General features: G+C 51.9%; 1 protein-coding gene and 1 long non-coding RNA gene across 2 annotated transcripts; one reads left to right on the top strand and one right to left on the bottom strand.

The window, feature by feature from the left end:
• Positions 1 to 1753: 1753 nt before the first annotated feature.
• Positions 1754 to 12821, bottom strand: HPD (4-hydroxyphenylpyruvate dioxygenase). Its single transcript, XM_011226128.3, has 14 exons — positions 12676 to 12821; positions 12535 to 12561; positions 11852 to 11914; positions 11413 to 11517; positions 10808 to 10850; positions 10538 to 10620; positions 9491 to 9580; positions 8076 to 8179; positions 7362 to 7439; positions 6677 to 6839; positions 6473 to 6544; positions 4395 to 4517; positions 2200 to 2316; positions 1754 to 2102 (listed from the first exon to the last, which is right to left on the bottom strand). Exons 1-14 carry the CDS (start codon positions 12676 to 12678, stop codon positions 1992 to 1994), a joined length of 1182 nt encoding a protein of 393 aa, XP_011224430.2. The 5' UTR covers positions 12679 to 12821; the 3' UTR covers positions 1754 to 1991.
• Positions 1987 to 18625, top strand: LOC117795192. Its single transcript, XR_004619061.1, has 3 exons — positions 1987 to 2124; positions 6646 to 6835; positions 17849 to 18625. It is a non-coding gene; the product is annotated as an uncharacterized LOC117795192 (long non-coding RNA).
• Positions 18626 to 19610: the final 985 nt, after the last annotated feature.

Genomic DNA, 19610 nt, shown 5'->3' with positions numbered 1-19610 from the left:
GGTCAATGGCACTTCTATTCCTCGCCTCCACCCACCACTGCTGCGGCTGGTTATCTAAATTCAAACCGCAGAAACCCTGAACTTCTCCTTTTCCCTCCACTACCAAATTAGACTGTTCTCCTTCTCCCTTATTCTTCAAATCTATCTACCTCTCCCTCTGCCCCCTCAGTCCCATAGGACAAGTCCTGTCTTCTCTGGTCCTGCTGTGGGGGCCAAAAAGGGAGCCTTAATTTGGGCCATCTGCATGTAGACCAGATGGGTGGGGTGGGGAGGAGGAAATTCCAGACAGACTCCGGCAAGACCCCTCACCCAGACCCCTCTCCCAAAATAACAAGAGCAAACACAGAGCACTGGCGCTGCACCAGCCACGGTTTTAGACATGTGCTATTAAACATGCGGCAGTGCTAGGAGGTAGGTGTTGTTACCATCCCCATTTACCAGATAAGGAAAATCGAGGCACTGAGACGTCAAGTAGCTTGCCCAAGGTCACAGAGCTAGCAAGTAGCTGATCTGGGGTGTGAACCCAGGCAATCTTGCTCCCTAGTCTGTGCTCAGCTAATGAGAGCCTGCTCTGCCCATGTCCCAGCTAAGGAGACACCCACCACTCGGCACCAGATGATTGTTACTGCATAGGAAGGCAAGCCCAGAACTGCCTGATTGTTCCAAGAAGAACCGGAATCCTAGAATTTGTATGTGAAATATCCCAACTTTCTGAAATGATGACTCAAATTTGTTTAAGACTATACAGACTAAATAAAATACATCTGTGAGCCAGATTTGGCCCATGAGCCACCAGTTTGGAACCTTCTGCAATACAGAATTTCTCTGCTTTGCATAAGCCATGGAAAAATGGAGGGAGGGCATTTTTAACTGGGGTTTTCATTGTTCCTCTGGCTTCTCACTACTGTTCTTTTCATTTCTGAAGTTCATGATTCCAGAAGCCCTGACTTCTATAATGGGGGGGGGGGAGAATCCCCCAGTTTCCCTATTGTTCCAACTTAGAATTTTTCCTTATGCTCAGATCCGCCTGCTCCCGGTTCTGAGACTCACGCACAGGAAGGACTGGTATCAGAAGCAGAAGAGACCCAATTTGCCCCCAATTCCTTTCTCCAGTTTTTAAAACCCAAGGGCAGAAGCTGAGGGGCTCAGAGCCCCGACCCCCCACCTGCTCCACTTCTCAGACCAGGAACCATGTCCCTAGGTTGCTGAGCAGGGATGTGCCCCGAGGTCCCTTGGCTAACACCTTCTCCTCTCCGATGTCCAGAAGTTTGGGCGCAAGGCAGCAAATTGGGGAGAGCTCATCTTTAGACATTCATCATAAAGCCATCAGGCGGGATGCTGTCAAGCGCGGTTTCACCTCAAGGCCTACTACCCTTCCTGGGTATGTTCTTTCTCCAGGTTTTTCCGTGGCTGGTTCCCAAATGTCTCTCCAGAGGGGCTTTCTCTCGGCCGAAATTAGCATCCCTCCCAGTTTTACCTTTACACAATCTTATCACCGCTTTATCTTCATAACACTCTGTGAAATGACACTGTCTTCCCCTCTAGCGTGTCAGCCCTCTGCACCCCTTGGTTCCAGAATTCTCCCTGACCCACGCGGTCCCACTTAGCAGAACGCTTGCACCCCGCGCCTCCTGGGCTTCGGCAGGGCTCCGAAGCCAGAACGCGGACGCCTCCTGCAGTGCTGCGGCTCTGAGCTCCCTCTGCAGGCCAAAGGGCATCACTGTCCCAGCCCGGCGCAAACACCAACAACCCCTCACAGGACCCGGGTCCGCTTTATTCCGGAGGGCGGGAGCAGGGAGAGGCCCAACCGAGGGGGGCGTGGTCATCGCCAGGGTGCACCGGGCTGGTGGGCGGGGCCTAAAGGGAGTGGCCAGTAAGGAGGGCCGGCAGTTTAGGGTCTGTGGGGTGGGCGTGTTCCAGGGCTGGGGGCGTGGCCCACCGTACGCCAGCGTGTGGGCGGGGCCTCGGTGGGGCCGCCGCGCCCGCCGGGCCTACATGCCCCGCAGGATCCCGTTGGTCTCCAAGTCGGTGAGGTTGCCGCGCAGGTCCTGCTCCTCCTCGAAAGCCTTGAACAGTGAGTTGAAGTTGCCGGCTCCAAAACCCTGGAGCGGGAGAGAGAAGAAGGTGAGCTGCGGGCCTAGAGAAAGCCAACCGTGCTACCCTGCCTGGCCTCGGGGGCTTGTTGGGGATAGCTGGTACCTGGTGATTGTGGCGCTGGATGACTTCCAGGAAGAGCGTGGGCCGATCCTGCATGGGCTTGGTGAAGATCTGCAATAGGTAGCCTTTCTCGTCGTAGTCTACCAGGATTTTCAGCTCCTATGTAGGAGACAGGAGGCTGGGTTAGAGGGGCGGCTGACCCACACTCCAACCTGGCACGGTGGAGTCTTTAGAAAGTCCGTGAGAGCTCCTGCACCCAGGAGCCAGGAAAAGACCCTATTCTCCCGCAGTTCCACACACCTCCAAATAGATCCCTGAATTTTCCTGTTACCACCTGCGCGCCACAGTCCGTGTGTAAGCCACCGTCAAGGCTGTCCTGGATCACCCCAGCGGCCTCTGCACAGGTCCCCCTGCTTCCCCCTTGCCTCCTTACAATCCATCCTCCCCACAGACACCCCAAGGGATCTTTTAAAAATCAGATCATGACATTCTGTTTAAAATCCTCCAGTAGAAATCAGAACCCTCCTATGTTGCTGGTGGAATGTAAAACGGTTGCAGTCCCTGGGAAAAACTGGTGATTCCTCAAAAAGTTAAACATAGGGTTACCTATAACCTGGCAGTTCCACTCCTACGTATAAACCCAAGAGAATTAAAAACATAGGTCCACACAAAAACTTGTATACGAATGATTACAGCAGTATTACTCACAGTAATAGCCATAAAGTGGACACAACCCAGTGTCCATCACCTGATGAATAGATAAGAAAAATGTGATATACCCACACAATGGACTACAATTCAGCTACAGAGAGGAAGGAAGCACAGACACCTGCTACAGCCTGCATGAGCCTTGCAAACATGGTGCTGAGAGAAGCCAGACACCAAAGCTCCCGTAGTGCATGATCCCATTTATATAACACATTCAGAATAGGCAAATCTATAGAGACGAAAGACAGATGAATGCTTGCCTAGGACTGTGGGGAGCGGGGGGGGGGGAATGGAGGGCCTGGGAGGTGATGAGGAGTGTGAGGTTTCTTTTTAGGGTGATGAAAATGTTCTAAAATTGATTTTGATGATAGCTGCACAACATAGTGAATAGCTAAAAGCCACTGAATTGTGTGCTTTATTTTTTTTAATTTTTAAAAGATTTTATTTATTTGTTTGAGAGAGTGAGAGAAGGAGTGGGGGGAGGGGCAGAGGGAGAGGGAGAAGCAGACTCCCCGCTGAGCAGGGAGCCCCGCTGAGCAGCTGAGCAGGGAGCCTGACATGGGGCTTATCCCATCTCAGGACCCCAGGATCATGACCAGAGTGGAAGATAGACATTCAACTGACTGAGCCACCCAGGCGCCCTGAATTTAAAAGAGTGCCTTATATGTTATGTGACTTTTATATCGATAAAGCTGTTAAAAACAAAACACCCCAAAACCAAACCAAACAAAACCAGCCAAACCCTCCAGTGGTGTCTGGCCACAGAAGAACAAAATCCAAACAGCTAAAGAGCCTGTAAGAGGAATCAGCCCCTGCCTACTTCAGTGACCTAGGCCAGTCCTCAAACACTTCTTTCATCCATTCTTGCCTTCTTTCTTTTCCTCGGACACTTGGAGCTTGCTCCTGACTCACGACTTTTATGCTTGCTCTTCCCTCCACCAGGACTGTCCTTCCCCTAGCCCTTCACACAGCCATCTCCCACTTATTGTTTAGAGTTCACTGAAAAGTCACCTCCTCAGAGAGGCCCTCCCAGATCACCTCCGGTGAAGTAGCCCCAGATCACTCTGTCATTGCCTGTTTAACTTTTTTTTTTTTTTTTTAAGATTTTATTTATTTATTCGACAGAGATAGAGACAGCCAGCGAGAGAGGGAACACAAGCAGGGGGAGTGGGAGAGGAAGAAGCAGGCTCATAGCGGAGGAGCCTGATGTGGGGCTCGAACCCATAACGCCGGGATCACGCCCTGAGCCGAAGGCAGACGCTTAACCGCTGTGCGACCCAGGCGCCCCGCCTGTTTAACTTTCTGCACAGCACCAACTTTCTCTCCGATGGTGTTTGTGTTATTATTTATTTGCCTGTCATCTTTCTCCCTACCAGCCTGCAAGTCCCATGATCGCGGGGACCTTCCTTTTTCCTTCCATGTCCCAGTGCCTAATGCAGGGTAGAGGCTTAGATAGCATTTGTGAGGCGAAATGGAACTCAGGGCTCATTCTCCCCAGCTCAAACTCAAGGATCCTGCGCTGGTCTCACCTCCAGGACATCAATGCTCTCCTTCACTCGGATCTTGGCCGACTTGAGCTTTTCCCGCAGCTGTTTGTAGTACGTTGATGGAACAGCCAAGAACTCCAGGCCTCTCTCTCTCAAGTGCCGAATCTGTCTCAGGGAAGGGTCAAGGTCAGTCTCCTTGTCTCTCCATGCTCAACACCCCTAGCCAGGAGAAGGCAGAGTCCCTATCCTCGTCGCCCCTGCCTGACAGGATGCACCCCCAGGACCTCATGCCCTTCCACCCCTTGCCCTTGTGGGCCTGGTTAGAAGAACAGCAATCGCCAACATTTACGGAATGCTCGTAATGTGCTTATCTCAAGCACTTGGCGTGTATTGCCTCATTATGTCCGTGCAGTCATTTTTTGAGGTATCTGGACAGTTATTATCCTCATTTCATAGCTGGGGAAACTGAGGCATCGAGAGATTAAGTATCTATTCTCAACATAGAAGCCAGAGTGATTTTACTTAAAAATACAAGTCAAATCACATCACTCCTCCGCTTACAGGACCTCATGCCCTTCCACCCCTTGCCCTTGTGGGCCTGGTTAGAAGAACAGCAATCGCCAACATTTACGGAATGCTCGTAATGTGCTTATCTCAAGCACTTGGCGTGTATTGCCTCATTATGTCCGTGCAGTCATTTTTTGAGGTATCTGGACAGTTATTATCCTCATTTCATAGCTGGGGAAACTGAGGCATCGAGAGATTAAGTATCTATTCTCAACATAGAAGCCAGAGTGATTTTACTTAAAAATACAAGTCAAATCACATCACTCCTCCGCTTACAGGACCTCATGCCCTTCCACCCCTTGCCCTTGTGGGCCTGGTTAGAAGAACAGCAATCGCCAACATTTACGGAATGCTCGTAATGTGCTTATCTCAAGCACTTGGCGTGTATTGCCTCATTATGTCCGTGCAGTCATTTTTTGAGGTATCTGGACAGTTATTATCCTCATTTCATAGCTGGGGAAACTGAGGCATCGAGAGATTAAGTATCTATTCTCAACATAGAAGCCAGAGTGATTTTACTTAAAAATACAAGTCAAATCACATCACTCCTCCGCTTACACCACAGTGCTGTCTTGTCTCAGAGTTATATTCAAAGCCCTCACCATCTGCCCTCACTCCCACCTTCTGACCTCATCTACGACGCTTTCTACCTTGCTCATTCTGTTCCAGCCACACCGATGTCCTTGCTGAGCCTTCAGCCTTCCCCTGCCCTTCCTGTCGCTTCTGCTTGGGGCACTTTTCCCAGATGTCCACATGCTTCCCTCCTTCCAACTGTGCATTCTCAGATGTCTGCTTCTCAGTGTGGCCTTTTGCAACCGTCCTGTTTAAATGTGCAGTGTCCTTCACCCTCCCTCTCCCATCGCCCTGCTTGGTTTTCCTCCAGAGCACTCACACCATCTAACACATGTATTTTCCTCGTTTTGTTTTCTGCGTTCATTAGAGCAGAGATTATTGTTGGCTCATGTATCCCAAGTACCTAAAAGGGTGCTCGGCACATAGTAGGTGCTCAATACACTCTACTGAGAGGGTGAATGAATGGATAAAATGGCCAAGATCATGCAGTGAATTCTTGATTAGGCCAGGATGGAGTGGGACAGCCAGGCTCGTGTCCACTCTGATATACTGCCCCCTTAGGAATAGGCTGGTTCCACTGACTCAGCACATTTAACTTGGCTCAAAGGACCTAATCAATCTTGTAGCCTAATATCCTCATTTTCAAGGTGAGGCAGCTGAAGCCCAGGGAGGGGTTTGAATCCCCCAGGGACACACAGCAAGTCACTTGCAGAACTAGGACTAGAATCCAGGCTTCCTCTTACTTTGGCACCTGCTAGTTTTAAAGCCAGCAGTGCTACTCTCTGCAGAGAAGGGGAGCTCTCTGGGGTGGGAATGTGCCTGCACTGGAGTGGCAGGAACCAGTAAGAGAGCCGGGTCAGCCATCTGCGCTGGCGAAGGGGGCCTAGAATCGCCACTACCACCCCTCCACCCCTCATTTTGCAGAGATTGGCTCTGGAGCTAGATGAAAGGTGAATTAGGACCAGGAATGAGCTTCTCACCGCTGTGATGATGTCTTGGGTCTTGAGAGCAATGTGCTGGACCCCGGCGCCCCCATTGTAGTCCACGTATTCCTGTTGGGGGGAAAAAGGCAAACACGGTCATTAGCTCCTGTCACCCACATTTCTGCCCTGCAAGAGCCTTCAGAGCCCTTCCCTGCCTTCTTCTTCCCCAGCCAGGCCCCTGGAGTCCAGGGAAGGCCTCACCTGGATCTGGGACTTCTTCTTCCCCAGAGCCGGCTCGTTAATGGGCATCTTGATAGACTCCTCGTAATTGGCCACCACGATGGAGCGCAGAGAGCTGTATTCTGTGTGCACCTGCGTGTCGTCCACAGACCAGAAGCGGTGGAACTGCAGATTCTTCAGGTACCTGTGGGGTGGCCGTAGGGACACATTGCCAGGAACTGGTTCTTTGCCCCTCCTTCCACCTTCCAGAATTTGTTCCCTGAGCAGGCTCCAGAAAGGAACCACCATTCACATCATACCCATTGTACACCTGTACCTAGAGTCTGACAATTTTCCTCCAGGTGGACGTGAAGTGTCTTATAACAAGACCTGTGTGGTATGGCAAGGGTCTGGCCGAGAGAAGTGCTTCAAGAAGGGCACTGGCCTCTCATTTGCACAAGGGCTGTGTTTGGGGCAGCAACAGACTTCCTCCAGGTCTCCCTGGATGGTGACGCCCTCTGTGGCAAGCTTCCCCGAGTGTCCTCAGAGGGAGGACTCGTGGGTCCCTTTGAGCCTAAAGACTCTGGTCTGCAGGGAACAGATGACTCAGAGACATCAGGCTAAGCTCCCTCGCCGTTGTGCTCTATTTCCCCCTCTGGTGTCCCAAGAAAAGAACTGGGGAGCGGTCCTGTCTCCTCTGCAGCGAGGGGTTGGGCCACGGACTCACCACTCAGAGGCAGACACCATCTCCTGATCAGGCTGGTTTCCCACAATGTGGTCGATAATCTCGAGACTGCAGCTAGGCCTGGGGCGGGGGTTGGGGGGAGGAAGCCGTTAGGAGGTGAGGACAGGGCTACTTCCTAAATCTCCCCCTCCCCACAGTAGCTCACTGTGACATAGCGAGTACTAGAGGCAGCTTGCTGGTGTTGACTCGCATGCTATTGCTAGCCCCATTTTACAGATGGGAAACTGAGGCAGAGAGAAATAAAGTAACTACAGAGGTTAAATAGCCAGAAAATGGCAGAGCCATAGGGCACCTGGGGGGCTCAGTCGGTTACGCATCTGCCTTCACCTCAGGTCCTGATCCCGGGGTCCTGGGGTCGAGCCCTGCGTCGGGCTCCCTGCTCAGCGAGGAGTTTGGTTCTCCCTCTCTCGGCCCCTCCCCCTGGCTCATGCTGTCTCTCTCTCTCTGTCTCTCAAATAAATAAGTAAAATCTTAAGAAAAAAAAAATGACAGACTTGAGGTTCGAGCCCAGGCAGTTGGTTCCAGAGCCTAGGTGCTTAGCCTCTGTGCTGCCTCTTCAGGCCACCTTGGGGACCCCCAGGAGTTCCCCAGCAGCCTCCCAAAGCATCTCAGAGATGCCCAGTCTGCGTGGAGAGTCAGGGCATTGCTCTCCACAACCCCCCTCAGGACTTTCTCCCCAGCCCAAGGGGCACTCACAGCTTGGAAAGTAGGGGGTCCACGGATGCTGGGGCCTCGAATCCAGGCAAGAACCGGCCAGTATAGTTCATCTTTTCCACCAGGGTGTGTGTGGTGTCTCCATACTATTGGTGGAAAACAGCCCAGCTTGGCCCCCGAGATTCCATCCCTGCTGAGACTAGGCCACGTCTCATGGTGCCCACACACTTCCAGCCCGGGTCTGACCCTAACTCTATATGTGATCTTGGGCAAGTCACTTTCCCTCTCTGAACTGAACTGCAATCTGTCATTTGTTCGGGGCTTTCTTTGACAGTCTGCCTGTCCCCACGGGACCAGAATCTCTGTGAGGGCAGGGACACTGTTTTGCTCATCATGGGATCCTCAGCATCTGGGGCACAGCCTGGCTCATTGTAGGTGCTCAATAAAAATGTACTGACTAAGTGAGAATGATGAGGGCATTGGCTCAAATCATATCAATGGGTTCTGGGACGCCTGGCTGGCTCCACCGGTGGGTGTGAGACCCTTGATGTCAGGGTTGTGAGTTCAAGCCCCACGCTGGGTGTAAAGATTACTCAAAAATAAAAACTTAAGGGGCGCCTGGGTGGTCCAGTTGGTTAAGCAACTGGCTCTTGATTTTGGTTCAGGTCATGATCTCAGGGTCGTGGGATCAAGCCCCATCATGTTGGGCTCCGTGCTCAGTGCAGAGTGTGCTTGAGATTCTCTCTTTGCCTCTCCCTCTGCCCCTCCCCCAATAAATAAATAAATAAATAAGTAAATAAAATCTTTAAAAAATAAAATAAGATCTTTTTAAAAAGGGGTTTTTTTTTTTCAATCATCTTAACAATCTCTAAGTTGTATTTAACCTTGAGGACGTGGCACCTATGATCTTCTCTGTATGACAATGACACAGAGTTGGGAATCTTTGCTGGGTGTCTGTGATATGCCAGGCACTGTTGTTCTAAATGCTGTGCGTGAATGATCTCATTTGAGCCTTGCAGTGACCCTGGATAGGGTTATAGTTTCTTAACCGCCACACAGACGGTCCAGCTGCAGTCCTTGCTCATTTAAATGGAGTCCAAGAGAGGTGGAGTGCTTTGCCCAAAGTCACACCGCTAGAGCAGGGTGGGGCTTCCCCAGACCCCACCTGCCCCCTTCTTCAAAGCCCCTGTCCTCAGTTTACATCCCTGTGCTATCATTACCACTCCCCAACCCCCATCCACAGAGGAGGAAGGGAGGCACCAAGGGGGCACTGGTGGCTCCCGCCAGCCTCTGCACACCAGCCAAGCGTTACAGGCAGTCAGACTTGAGGGAGAATGTCTGCGTCGAGGCACCAGGGTGGGATGGCATGAAAAGTGGGGGTGGGGATGGGTGTGGGGGATCCTGGCATCTCAGGGGAGCTGACAGCAGGAGGCGTAGGGGCACTGAAGCAAACTCACCGTCTGCAACACGGCCAGTTTCACCTTCCCAAACTTATCTTCTTCTGTCCAGGGCTCGCGCACGATTCTGGCGCCCTGTTCCCGGGCTTTCTGCAGAGAAGATGGGTCAGGGAGGCAGTAAGTGCTGGGCCCTCCTGGAGCCCTGGCTGGCTGCCTATGGTCCTGCCTCTCCTGGACTGCTCCCTGCCTCGTCCAGCCACAGGCTTCTCCAGCTTTCCCAGCCCCAGGCAAGAACAACAGCCAGCTTCCGCTGTTGCCCCTGACACCCATGCTTTGTGCCTGTTTGGCAGATAGGGAAACTGAGGCTCAGGCCCAGAGTTGGGGCTATGAGAGACAAACCAGGTGGGGGTGGGGGTGTGTCGCACCTCTGCTAACTCACTCTGGCCCTTCCCCCTCTCCAGTCCTCAGCTTCCCCATCTGTAAACCAGGTGGTGGGATAAGAAGAGTCCGAGCTGGCACTGCTGAGCACTTGCTGAGTGTCAGACCCTCTGCAGGGCTTACATGCACGGCTCATGCATTTACGTAGCGAAACCTCACTGCATGGCTACGCCTTTCACACGTCAGGCATTGGTGAAGCATTGACCAAACTCCTTCCTCATAGCAACGTTACAGGAAAGGTACTGTTCTTGTCTCTGTTCTATAGGTGACGAGATCTGTAGGCACAGAGAAGTGAAGTCACTGGCCCAAAGTCTCACAGAGAGTAAGATTCAGACCTGGGCAGTCTGCCTCTGGCTTCTATGCTCTGAACCTCTAAGCTGCTTCTTGAATACGGTGTTTGGTTCAGAGTCGTGCTCAAGAAGTGGTAATTATGATCTCATGTCCTCTGTGTCAAACTCAGTGAGGTAGGTCCTGTGGTTGTCCCCATTTTACAGATGTGGAAACTGAGGCTCAGCGAGAGGGCATGCAGCTCACAAGGGCCAGGGCATCCCTGGAACTTGGGTGTGCGTCACACCAGTGTCTGGACTTGTCACTCCAACATGGCGGTCCTCCAGCCTGACCGACAGGGCTCCCTGTGGCAGACAGAGGGCAGCCCAGGTGCGGGCTCACCTGCACGATGTAGTCACAATCTTCCACCTCAAATGCGATGTCCTTCACTCCGTCGCCGTGTTTTACCAGGTGGTCGCCCATCTCTGTGACCGGTAGGGGAGGTCATGGCACTGGAGGCATGGCTCCCTCACCTCTACAGTCAGCCTCGGGACTCCATCTCCTCCTAGGCTGGGGGACCCTCGCTGAACCAGACCCACTCCCTTGTCCCTGAGCCCACCCACAATACCGTGTCTTCACTCCCTTTCATCCTGAACCCCTGGGCCTCCTCACCTTTGTTCCAGGGGTTGAGGGCAGAGGAGAAGACAAACACAATCTAAGGCACAGAGGAGAGAGGAGGTGTAGCTGGTGGCTCAGACCTGCATGTGGAAGTGCACCCCCTCCCCGCCTCCCCGCCTGCCTGTGAGACACCCCAGTGGGGCATTAGGATCAGATCACCCCTCCCAGCCAGGAATGACTCCTTGACTCTGCCTCAGTTTCCCCTCTGAGATGAGCTGTTGCTCAGGACCCCCATGGAAGAGAGCCCCAGGATTCCCAGCGATTGGGGCATTGGTCAGGCTTTCAGGTCTGATATCTGAGGCCTCTGTCAACTTCTCCCAACATTTGTGAGAGCAGTGTTAGGCCAGGCCGAGAAGAAGATGAAACTAAGGTCCCTGTGGTCTGTTATGCAAAGGTGCCAAAGGAGAAGTCAGTAGGGGTTCTCAGCTCATGCTCCTTTAGCCTCACCAGACATCCTGGGAGAGAACCAGGTGGGCCTGGAGAAAGGGCCTCCTGGCCTACTTCACCCAGAGGCACCAGAGCCCTTAGGAGGCTCAGAGACCAGCAAGGGCAGAGAGGCTGGCCTCCTGGGCGAGTGGGGTCCTGGGGTGCGGACTCACCTTGCCTTGCTTGATCACGTGGCTGACTACCTCCCGGGAACCCGTCTCCAGGCCCTTGTAGGCTAGTGGTTCAAAGCCCATCTTGTTGCAGTAGAATGATGCAGCCTGAATCACAGAGTTGGAACCAGGTTCCTGAGGGCCAGCCTGGGGGACCAACCCCGCCGCCCCGGCTGAAGCATCCAGTCCCCGTCAGCCTGTCTGCCCTGTTGCCTCCGGTACAGAGTCCATCCTGGGAAGAAAGGCGGCTCCCTGGCCCATTCTGACGTCAGATAAGTTTCCTGCTGGGGTCTGAGGCCCTGATTGTGTAATTAGGATCTAAAGAGTGTCTGTATTTCTGGGATGGTCCCAACACTGGCCCTGATCCCCACACAGCGGCCAATCACAGGCCCAGCTGGGGACCCGCCCTCTGCCCACTCTAATACCTGGCCCTAGCTTTTACCTGCTTGGCGTTGCCAACCCAGAAGGTCACGGAGTGGAAATGGAGGAATCGGCCTCTCTCAGGCTGCAGGAGGGGAGAAGGGGAGGGGCTAAGTCTCTAGAAGTGGGTCTAGAAAAGTGTGGCTGGAGAGGTGTCCCCTAACCACTTTCCTTGTCCCAGCCTTAATTCCAAAACTGAGAAGCCAAATACCCTGCAGCCTTGCCAAGCCTCGAAAGAGGTTTCTCATGGAGAAATCGAGCTCCTGGGTATTTGGGATTGGAAAGCCCCCTCTGAGATTTCACAGAGGGGAACTGCTATCTGCTACAGCAACACAGATTTAAGTTAGACCTTAGAAGGAACTTCCAGGATCACCTGGCTGGCTCAGTCAATAGACCATGTGACTCTTGATTCCGGGGTTGTGAGTTTGAGCCCCACATTGTGGGTAGAGATTACACATAAAAAGAAATCTAGAAAGAACTAGACGGGATGAAGAGATTAGCAGGAATTTAGAAAGAGGTGAAGTTTTTCTTTGGAGAGCCAGGTTGAGTCCAGCTCAGTCTTAGGGGGCTGGGTGGTGGGTGCCAAGCAGAGGTGAACCTGAGTGTGCATCCTGGACGTTACATACCCACTGAAGTTCGTTTTCTGCTCTTTGCTGAAACCCCAGTCTCCCGGGGCCCTGACCCCATGTTTCCCCTCCTGCTTACCTTCTTTCCTTTGTCACTGTAAGTCGTCTAAGGAGAAAGAAAAGGACAGTAAGACTTGGAAGCTCAGACACAAGGCGCTTCTGGAAGCCTCACTGCAGATCATTCCTGGGGAGGCTGCCGTGCCCCCAGGCAGGCACTTACCATGGTTAATCTTGGCAGACTTCCTGCTCTGAGACTGGGACGAGAGGCCGGTGGAGTGCTGGACAGAAGTATTTAACACCAGCAGATCCCGCCCCTGGCCTCCTGGCCTTCCTAGGGGCGGGAGCTGATCCCACCCTGGAAGCTCCTAGGCTTGGGAGCCTCTGATCTGCCTGCAGCCTCAGTGGACAAGGTGATGTTGTCAGGCCCAGAGAAGAGGGGTGACTCCCCAGGGCCGCTAGCCAGTGGGGCAGAGCCAAGGCAAAGAGCCAAGGCAAAGAGCCAAGGGCACACTCCAGGACCCTGGGTTAGGACTATAATCTCTACCCTCCCGAATCCAAAGTTCAGAAGTCAAGGCCAGACTGAGCGCAATGGTGGCCGCAGAATTCTCATTTAGGAAGAATTTGAGAGGGATTAGGGACTGGTCTCGAAGCCCTGTTTGCATGTGGTTTATAATTTGGTAAAAGGGTCATACTCCACAGTGGTTAGAGGCATGGGTATGGGGGTTTGAATCCTGGACCTGCTACATACTGTGTGACTGGAGAAAGTCACAGAACCTCTCTGAGCCTCAGTCTCCCCATGTATAAAATGGAAGCAATAATAGTATGGTTGGGATTAAGTGAGCTGAAGCATAAGTCTTTGGAGTAGAGCCCCGCACACAGGAAGGTCTCTGTTAACGTTGGTTATGATTATGTCTCTTTAGGACTTTGGGCAACTGATGGAGAACAGGGGGCCTTGGGGTTGTCACAGCCTGAGTAATGGGAAAGAGGTTATGGCCCTGCCCCCTGCCCCAGGTTCTCAGTATCTGCAGGGTAGTGGGAAGGGAGAGCAGATGGCTCTGGGAGGAATGCCAGGGCTCTCCCAGCAACCCCACAGCCCAGTCCTCAGGTCTCACATTCCTAAAAGATGGAATGTTGACTGACTGCTGGCCAGCCATGGCATTCACCTGAGGGTTCCAGGACAACCCCTTGCCACTTGCTCCACCCCAATCCCCAGAAACTCTGTGGTTGAGCCATTTTGCCCTCTTTCCAGGGAACTGACTTTTCAACTATTGTCATTGCCTGGAAACTTTTTCCAGTCTCTGATGCTTACAGTCTTGGCCCATGACTGTGTTATCACTCCCTGCCCTCTTGCATCACCTGGGTTCCCAAAATGTCCTGCATCAGCCCTTTTTTTTAAATACAGAAAAACAGATCAGCATGTCTAGTAATGACTTCAAGGATCGTTCAGCCCAACATTGCCATATTTCAGATGAGAAAAAGTAACAAACAGCAAGAAAGTGCCTGAAGCCACTCTCTTCTTTCCTTCTTTCTTCCCTCCCATGCCTATTCCTCCCCACCAGGGAGCCGAGAGGGGCTTGTGCCAGGGAAGAGCCCCCGCCCAGCTGCCTTCTCGCCTTCCTCAGCGAACCCCGCCAGGCCCCCGAGCCACTCTCAAGTTGCCTTCTTCCTCAAGGAGCTCTGTGGGCACTCCCCAGACCTAGGTCTGAGGTTCAGCTAAGCTCTGCCACAGGTCAGCTTTAGCCAGCAACCCTGGAGGTGGGGCCCAGGACAGTTCGGGAACTTTCCCAGGCTGTGCAGTTAGCAAAAGGCGTAGTAGAGCTGGAAAGTGCACGGGGTTATTCTGACTCCAAGACCACCCTTCTAATTGCTGCACTGCCTTCTATGCACATCGAAGATGTGGATATTTCCACCGGACAGATGGGGAAACCGAAGCCCCGGAGAAGCGAACAGGTCTGCAAGTTTGCAGAGCTGGGAGGAAGAGAGACCCAAACTCTGGCCTATTTGCTTCTGAAGTTGGATCTCATTCCACCAGGCCAGACGACTTCTCCCAGCTTTTCTCTTCTGTTTTCTGGGCAAGTCTGGAGGCTGGCCGTGGTCCCACCTCCTTATTCTGCCCCTCCTGGGGGTGCCTTGCCAGCCTGCCCTCAATGTCCACCTCAGCCCCCTGGGTCTAGGTTTCCAATTGAGAAAACTGGCATGGAGGGGCGCCTGGATGGCTCAGTCATTAAGAGTCTGCCTTCAGCTCAGGGCGTGATCCCGGTGTTCTGGGATCGAGCCCCGCATCAGGCTCCTCTGCTGGGAGCCTGCTTCTTCCTCTCCCACTCCCCCTGCTTGTGTTCCCTCTCTCGCTGGCTATCTCTCTGTCAAATAAATAAATAAAATCTTAAAAAAGAAAAAAAAAGAAAGAAAGACAACTGGCATGGAGACTCCAGAGTGGAGCTCATAGGCCAGAAGCTTCCACCGGGGGAGAACTCAGTGCAGCCCTCTCAGCCTCCCAGGTAAAAAGGAACATCCTGTCCCCTTGTTTCACAGTGGTCAGCTCAAACTCCCACTCCTGGAGTGTGGCCTGGCTGGTGTCCTAGGCACATAGTCAATGTTTACCGAAGCAAGGGAGCCGGTTATCAGCAGCCTCAGAGTGCTGAAGGCAAGTGTCTGCTCAGCTGACCAGGGCTTGTGGCTCCATCCTACCCCCTGGACTTTGCTTCCAGAAACACTGCGGATCGCAGGCACACTCTGGATATGCTCCTGGGTGCCTCTTCCAGCTGCAGGGAGAAACTGGGGAGGGAGAACTTGCAGGGCCCAGTCTCTGGAGCCCCCGTGTTTCTTCCTAGATTCTCCTTCTCAGGCTGAGCGTGGTAGGATAACGTGTCCGCAGTGGCTGAGTATGGCTATCTCTGCTCTTTGCTCCTGAGTCGCTGCCTTCTGTCCTACCTGAGCTAGGAGCTGGGTTCCAGAGACCTTGCTCGTGGCACCCTCTTTTCAGTTGGGCCCTTATGACCCGTCCTCCACTGCGCCCTGGCTCGCAGAAAGGAGTGAACACCTCAGGCTTGAGGCTGCTGTTCACAGAAAGACTTGCTCGCAAGGTTGCACCTTAGCTGGCACTGAGAAGCTTGGATTTTGGGAAGGTCCCCACTGTCCCCAGAAATGACAAGAGTGGTTCCTTTGGTGTAAACTGTACAAGGCACGTGCTTTCCTTCTGGGAGTCTGGGATTTGGGTGCGTGCTCTGCAGCGGGTGCCTGTGGGACCAGCCCCCAGTAAAAACCCAGGTGCCTGAGGCTCAGGTGAGGTTCCTTTGTAGATGACATTCCACAACCGCTTGCTGGAGGAAATTAGTGTATCCTAAGTGACCCCACTGGGAGAAGACCCTTGGCATCTCGTAGCTACTTTCCTCTGAACCTCACCCATGTGCCTTTTCCCTGGGCTGATTTTGCTCTGTGTCCTTTAGCTGTAATAGATCTTAGGCAGGAGTATGACCATATGCTGGGTCCTGCGAGTCTTCCTGGCACACCCGGGGGTGGGATTGGGAACTCCTAACACTGTGCTGGCTGCAATAGGATTCGCTCGATGGATCCTGACTCACCGAAATATGGTACAGGCATTGTCTGGGGGAAAGGAGGGATGAAGGGAACCTTTCAGAGAGATGCATATGAGATTCCTAGCTGTATAAGCACTGGTTATCTTCTTCCTTTGTGACCATGACCAAGGTGGCCCTGGCCCTCACCCTCTTTCCAAAGCCCTTGCTGAGCACTTGGAACCTGCCCAGGGGTCATTGGGGTGGGGGTGGGGGCTGCATGGCCTCCCAGAATGGTTAGCCAACCTTTGGTGCCTGGGCGGCTGTGACGCTACCCGTAAGCCGCAGCTGAAGATGTTGTGAGAAGTAAAAATTACCGCTGGGATTCGACACTCAGTAGATGGTACCCCACGAGAGTTGAGCTGGATCCCTTGGCCTCTTTTGGCTGTGCTGGCTAAAATGAGGCAGCGGGGAGTGGGGGGCACCTGGGTGGCACAGTCGCAGTCGGTTGAGCGTCTGACTCTTGGTTTCAATTCAGGTCATGATCTCAGGGTTGTGAGATCTCATGGGACTCCATACTCAGCAGGGAATCTGCTTGAGATTCTCGCTCTCCCTCTGCTGCTCCCCCTGCTCGTGTTCTCTCTCTCAAATAAATAAATAAATCTTAAATAAAAATAAAAAAATAACACAATGGGGGGATCTCAGTGGGGGTGATACCTTTGGTTTTTGTTCTCTCCTTGAGGCAGGAGGAGAAAGAGCCCAGACATTTCCAGTGGTGGGCTTTGGTTGGATCAAAAATGTCGAAAGTTTATATTCTCTCCTCCAAGTGGGAGGGAAAACGTTAAATCAGTTCTCAGAGCTGGGGCAAAGGTTTAGACAAATCAGAGGGGAAAGAACATGTGTGTGTGGGGTGCTCCAGCTGCTGCTGCCCCCCACCCCATAAAGGCTGAACTTAGTGCTAGGAGTTTAAGTAAATTTGCAGTGAAATTAAAGGAGAAGGAATTTTTAAAATGCCTTTATAGGGGCGCCTGGGTGGCACAGCGGTTGAGCTTCTGCCTTCGGCTCAGGGCGTGATCCCGGCGTTGTGGGATCGAGCCCCACATCAGGCTCCTCTGCTATGACCCTGCCTCTTCCTCTCCCACTCCCCCTGCTTGTGTTCCCTCTCTCGCTGGCTGTCTCTCTCTCTGTCGAATAAATAAATAAAATCTTAAAAAAAAAATGCCTTTATATTTCATAGCTGTTATATTTAGATGTATGGTTAAAATGGATGTAAAATGTCATGTGCCTATAATTTCATAAATGCCAGAGGGATCATCCCAATTAGAGAGAGTCACCAAAAAAAAAAAAAAAGTCACTGGGATGTAACTTGCATTTTGCCATGTGGGCAGCTTGGAATTTGAAATCTTTTGAGTATAGAAAACAATCTTCTGTAACTAATGATTCTTACTATGAGTTTTGCCTTTTGGAGTTTCTGGGGGGGGGGATGACAACTGAGAAAGAGAATCTCTAAGTGGAGATACACTTTGGAGACTTGAAAAAGCAGGTTTGTATAGTTGCTAATAAGCTCTTGTGAAATTGCCTGTCTGACAGGCATATTTTTGAAGACATCCACTCAGGCTCTAAGACCAACACGACAGAAAGGGTTAGGAAAGCTGTCCAGCTTGCCTGCTGCAGAAGCCTTCCCCCCTCAGCTTTATGGAGGTGAAACTAACAAATAAAAATAGCCTAACAAAAATTGCCTATAATTAAGGTATACAATGTGATCTTTTGATATATGTATATACATTGTGAAGTGTTTGCCACAATCAAGCTAATGAATGTATCCATCATCTTACATAGTTACCTTTTTTGCCACTGACTTTTGGAATCCTGAATTCACAGATCCCCTTCGCCTGGCTCCGCCTCCAAGCTGACACCTGCTGCCATTTCAACCCCATTACAATCTGTGTGGAGCTAAAATCAGGTGAAATCACTGTACTCCATGAGCTGGGCAGATTTGGGATACCCCTCTGTGGAGCAGACACTGTGAAAACACCACGGATGCTGCTGGACCGTCTAGTTGTTGCAGATTTCCACGATGAAAGATTTGCTTTCTGATGGCAAAAGTTAAAACCCAGCTGCTGATCGGCTATTTCTGGTGCAGACTCATTAGATTCCTAACTGTGATTCCTGGGCCAAAGCAGCAGGTTGGGTGAGGGCATGTCATGAGGGGCACAGCCCCTCCCACCCACTCCTGACAGATGGGGGACATCTCATGGCTGTGGGTTGTTGTATTTGAATTTTCCTTTAGCTGCAATTTCCATTAATGGACTGATTGTCTGACTCCTCCTTCCTCACTTTCTCTTGGTACACGCATCTTAATGGGGCCGTCTGCTAAATGCAGCTGTCTCCCCGAAAGACATTATCTTTTCTAAGGGGCTCACTAGATCCATGCTCAGGGTGAAAGGGGTAGAGAGTTATATAAACCCATTTTGAACATTTTTGACAAGCAGAATTTTGCCCTATTTCCTGAATCTAATGAGTCTTTCCGGATAAGTTGCATAAATTTTTTTTTCCCCTATGAAAATGCTTTGTCCTTCCTGTGTAGAACCCTTCCAGACAAAGGTCTGGGTGAGAGTAGGGGGTGACTGAAAAAGAATTAAAGTTTTAATTGCTGAATGGGACATACTGATTTTTTAAAAGATTTATTTATTTATTAGAGAGAGAGAGAGCATGAGCAGGAGGGGCAGAGGGAGAGGGAGAGAGAATCTCAAGCAGATTCCATGCCAAGCACAGAGTCTGACACGGGGCTCAATCCTAGGACCCCAAGATCGTGACCCAAGTGGAAACCAAGAGTCAGCACTCAACCAACTGTGCCACCCACGCTCCCAATACTGATTTTTTTAACAACAGAGAAAAACAAAACCCCAGTACTGGGAGGCTCAGGCGAGGAGAGGAGAGAGCATTACCGATCTTGGTTTTTCAGAACTGTTCTGGAAGCTTTCCGTTCTTTCTGAAGGAGAACTCCCCTTGCTGCCTTCCCAAGCAGCTTCTAGCTTTGAATTCAGATTCTGAGTCCAAGACCCTGCCTGACAGACAGCAGGGTGTGGCCCAGCTACCGCACTTTCTGCGAACACGTCCAGATATCCGCGCAACTCACCAACACGCAAAAGCAGTTTGGAACTGATGGCCTCCAGTGGCCCTTCGTAAACCAAGAACTCAAGGGAATTATTTGGACCCCAGTGAGAACCCTAGGATGGGAATTCCCATCTAGGGGCCCTGACACCTAGATGTTCAGGTAAGTACATGCCTGCTGTGGATGGGGCAGTGCTAACAGTGTAAACTCTGTGTTTCCAGGGGGACCACGCGGGGCCCCTGGGATTGTACTTCTTGTGTGAGTCCCCCGAATATCATGGTATTCATTGCTTGTCCCCTGGGAGGTGTTCAGATCAGTTTCAACTTACTGGCCGTAGTTGTGTTGGGCTCAATTGTTGCTGCCTCTGCTCAGGTAAAGAAAGAAATGTAAAGGGGAAGCCATTTCCCTTTCTAAGAGAAACCTTTATGATTCGTGGCTTTCATTGTACCTGGCTGAGTCCAAGATCGCTGCGGGCATAACTGAGCTCAGTGCTGCACACTCGCCTCACCCTGCTGCACGGGCTCCTAC

This window comes from Ailuropoda melanoleuca, chromosome 12 (assembly GCF_002007445.2).
Source record: "Ailuropoda melanoleuca isolate Jingjing chromosome 12, ASM200744v2, whole genome shotgun sequence".
Taxonomy (NCBI): domain Eukaryota; kingdom Metazoa; phylum Chordata; class Mammalia; order Carnivora; family Ursidae; genus Ailuropoda; species Ailuropoda melanoleuca.
The sequence above is the reverse complement of the archived record's forward strand: the minus strand, read 5'-3'. Positions and strand labels throughout refer to the sequence as shown.

What these genes read in the sequence shown, in the direction of transcription:
- HPD (XM_011226128.3), bottom strand. An exon ending in GACCCCCTACTTTCCAAGCT is followed by an intron (nt 7,440 to 8,075) that starts GTGAGTGCCCCT and finishes CCCCCGCCCCAG; the next exon opens with GCCTAGCTGCAGTCTCGAGA. An exon ending in CCCAAGACATCATCACAGCG is followed by an intron (nt 4,518 to 6,472) that starts GTGAGAAGCTCA and finishes TCCCTGAGACAG; the next exon opens with ATTCGGCACTTGAGAGAGAG.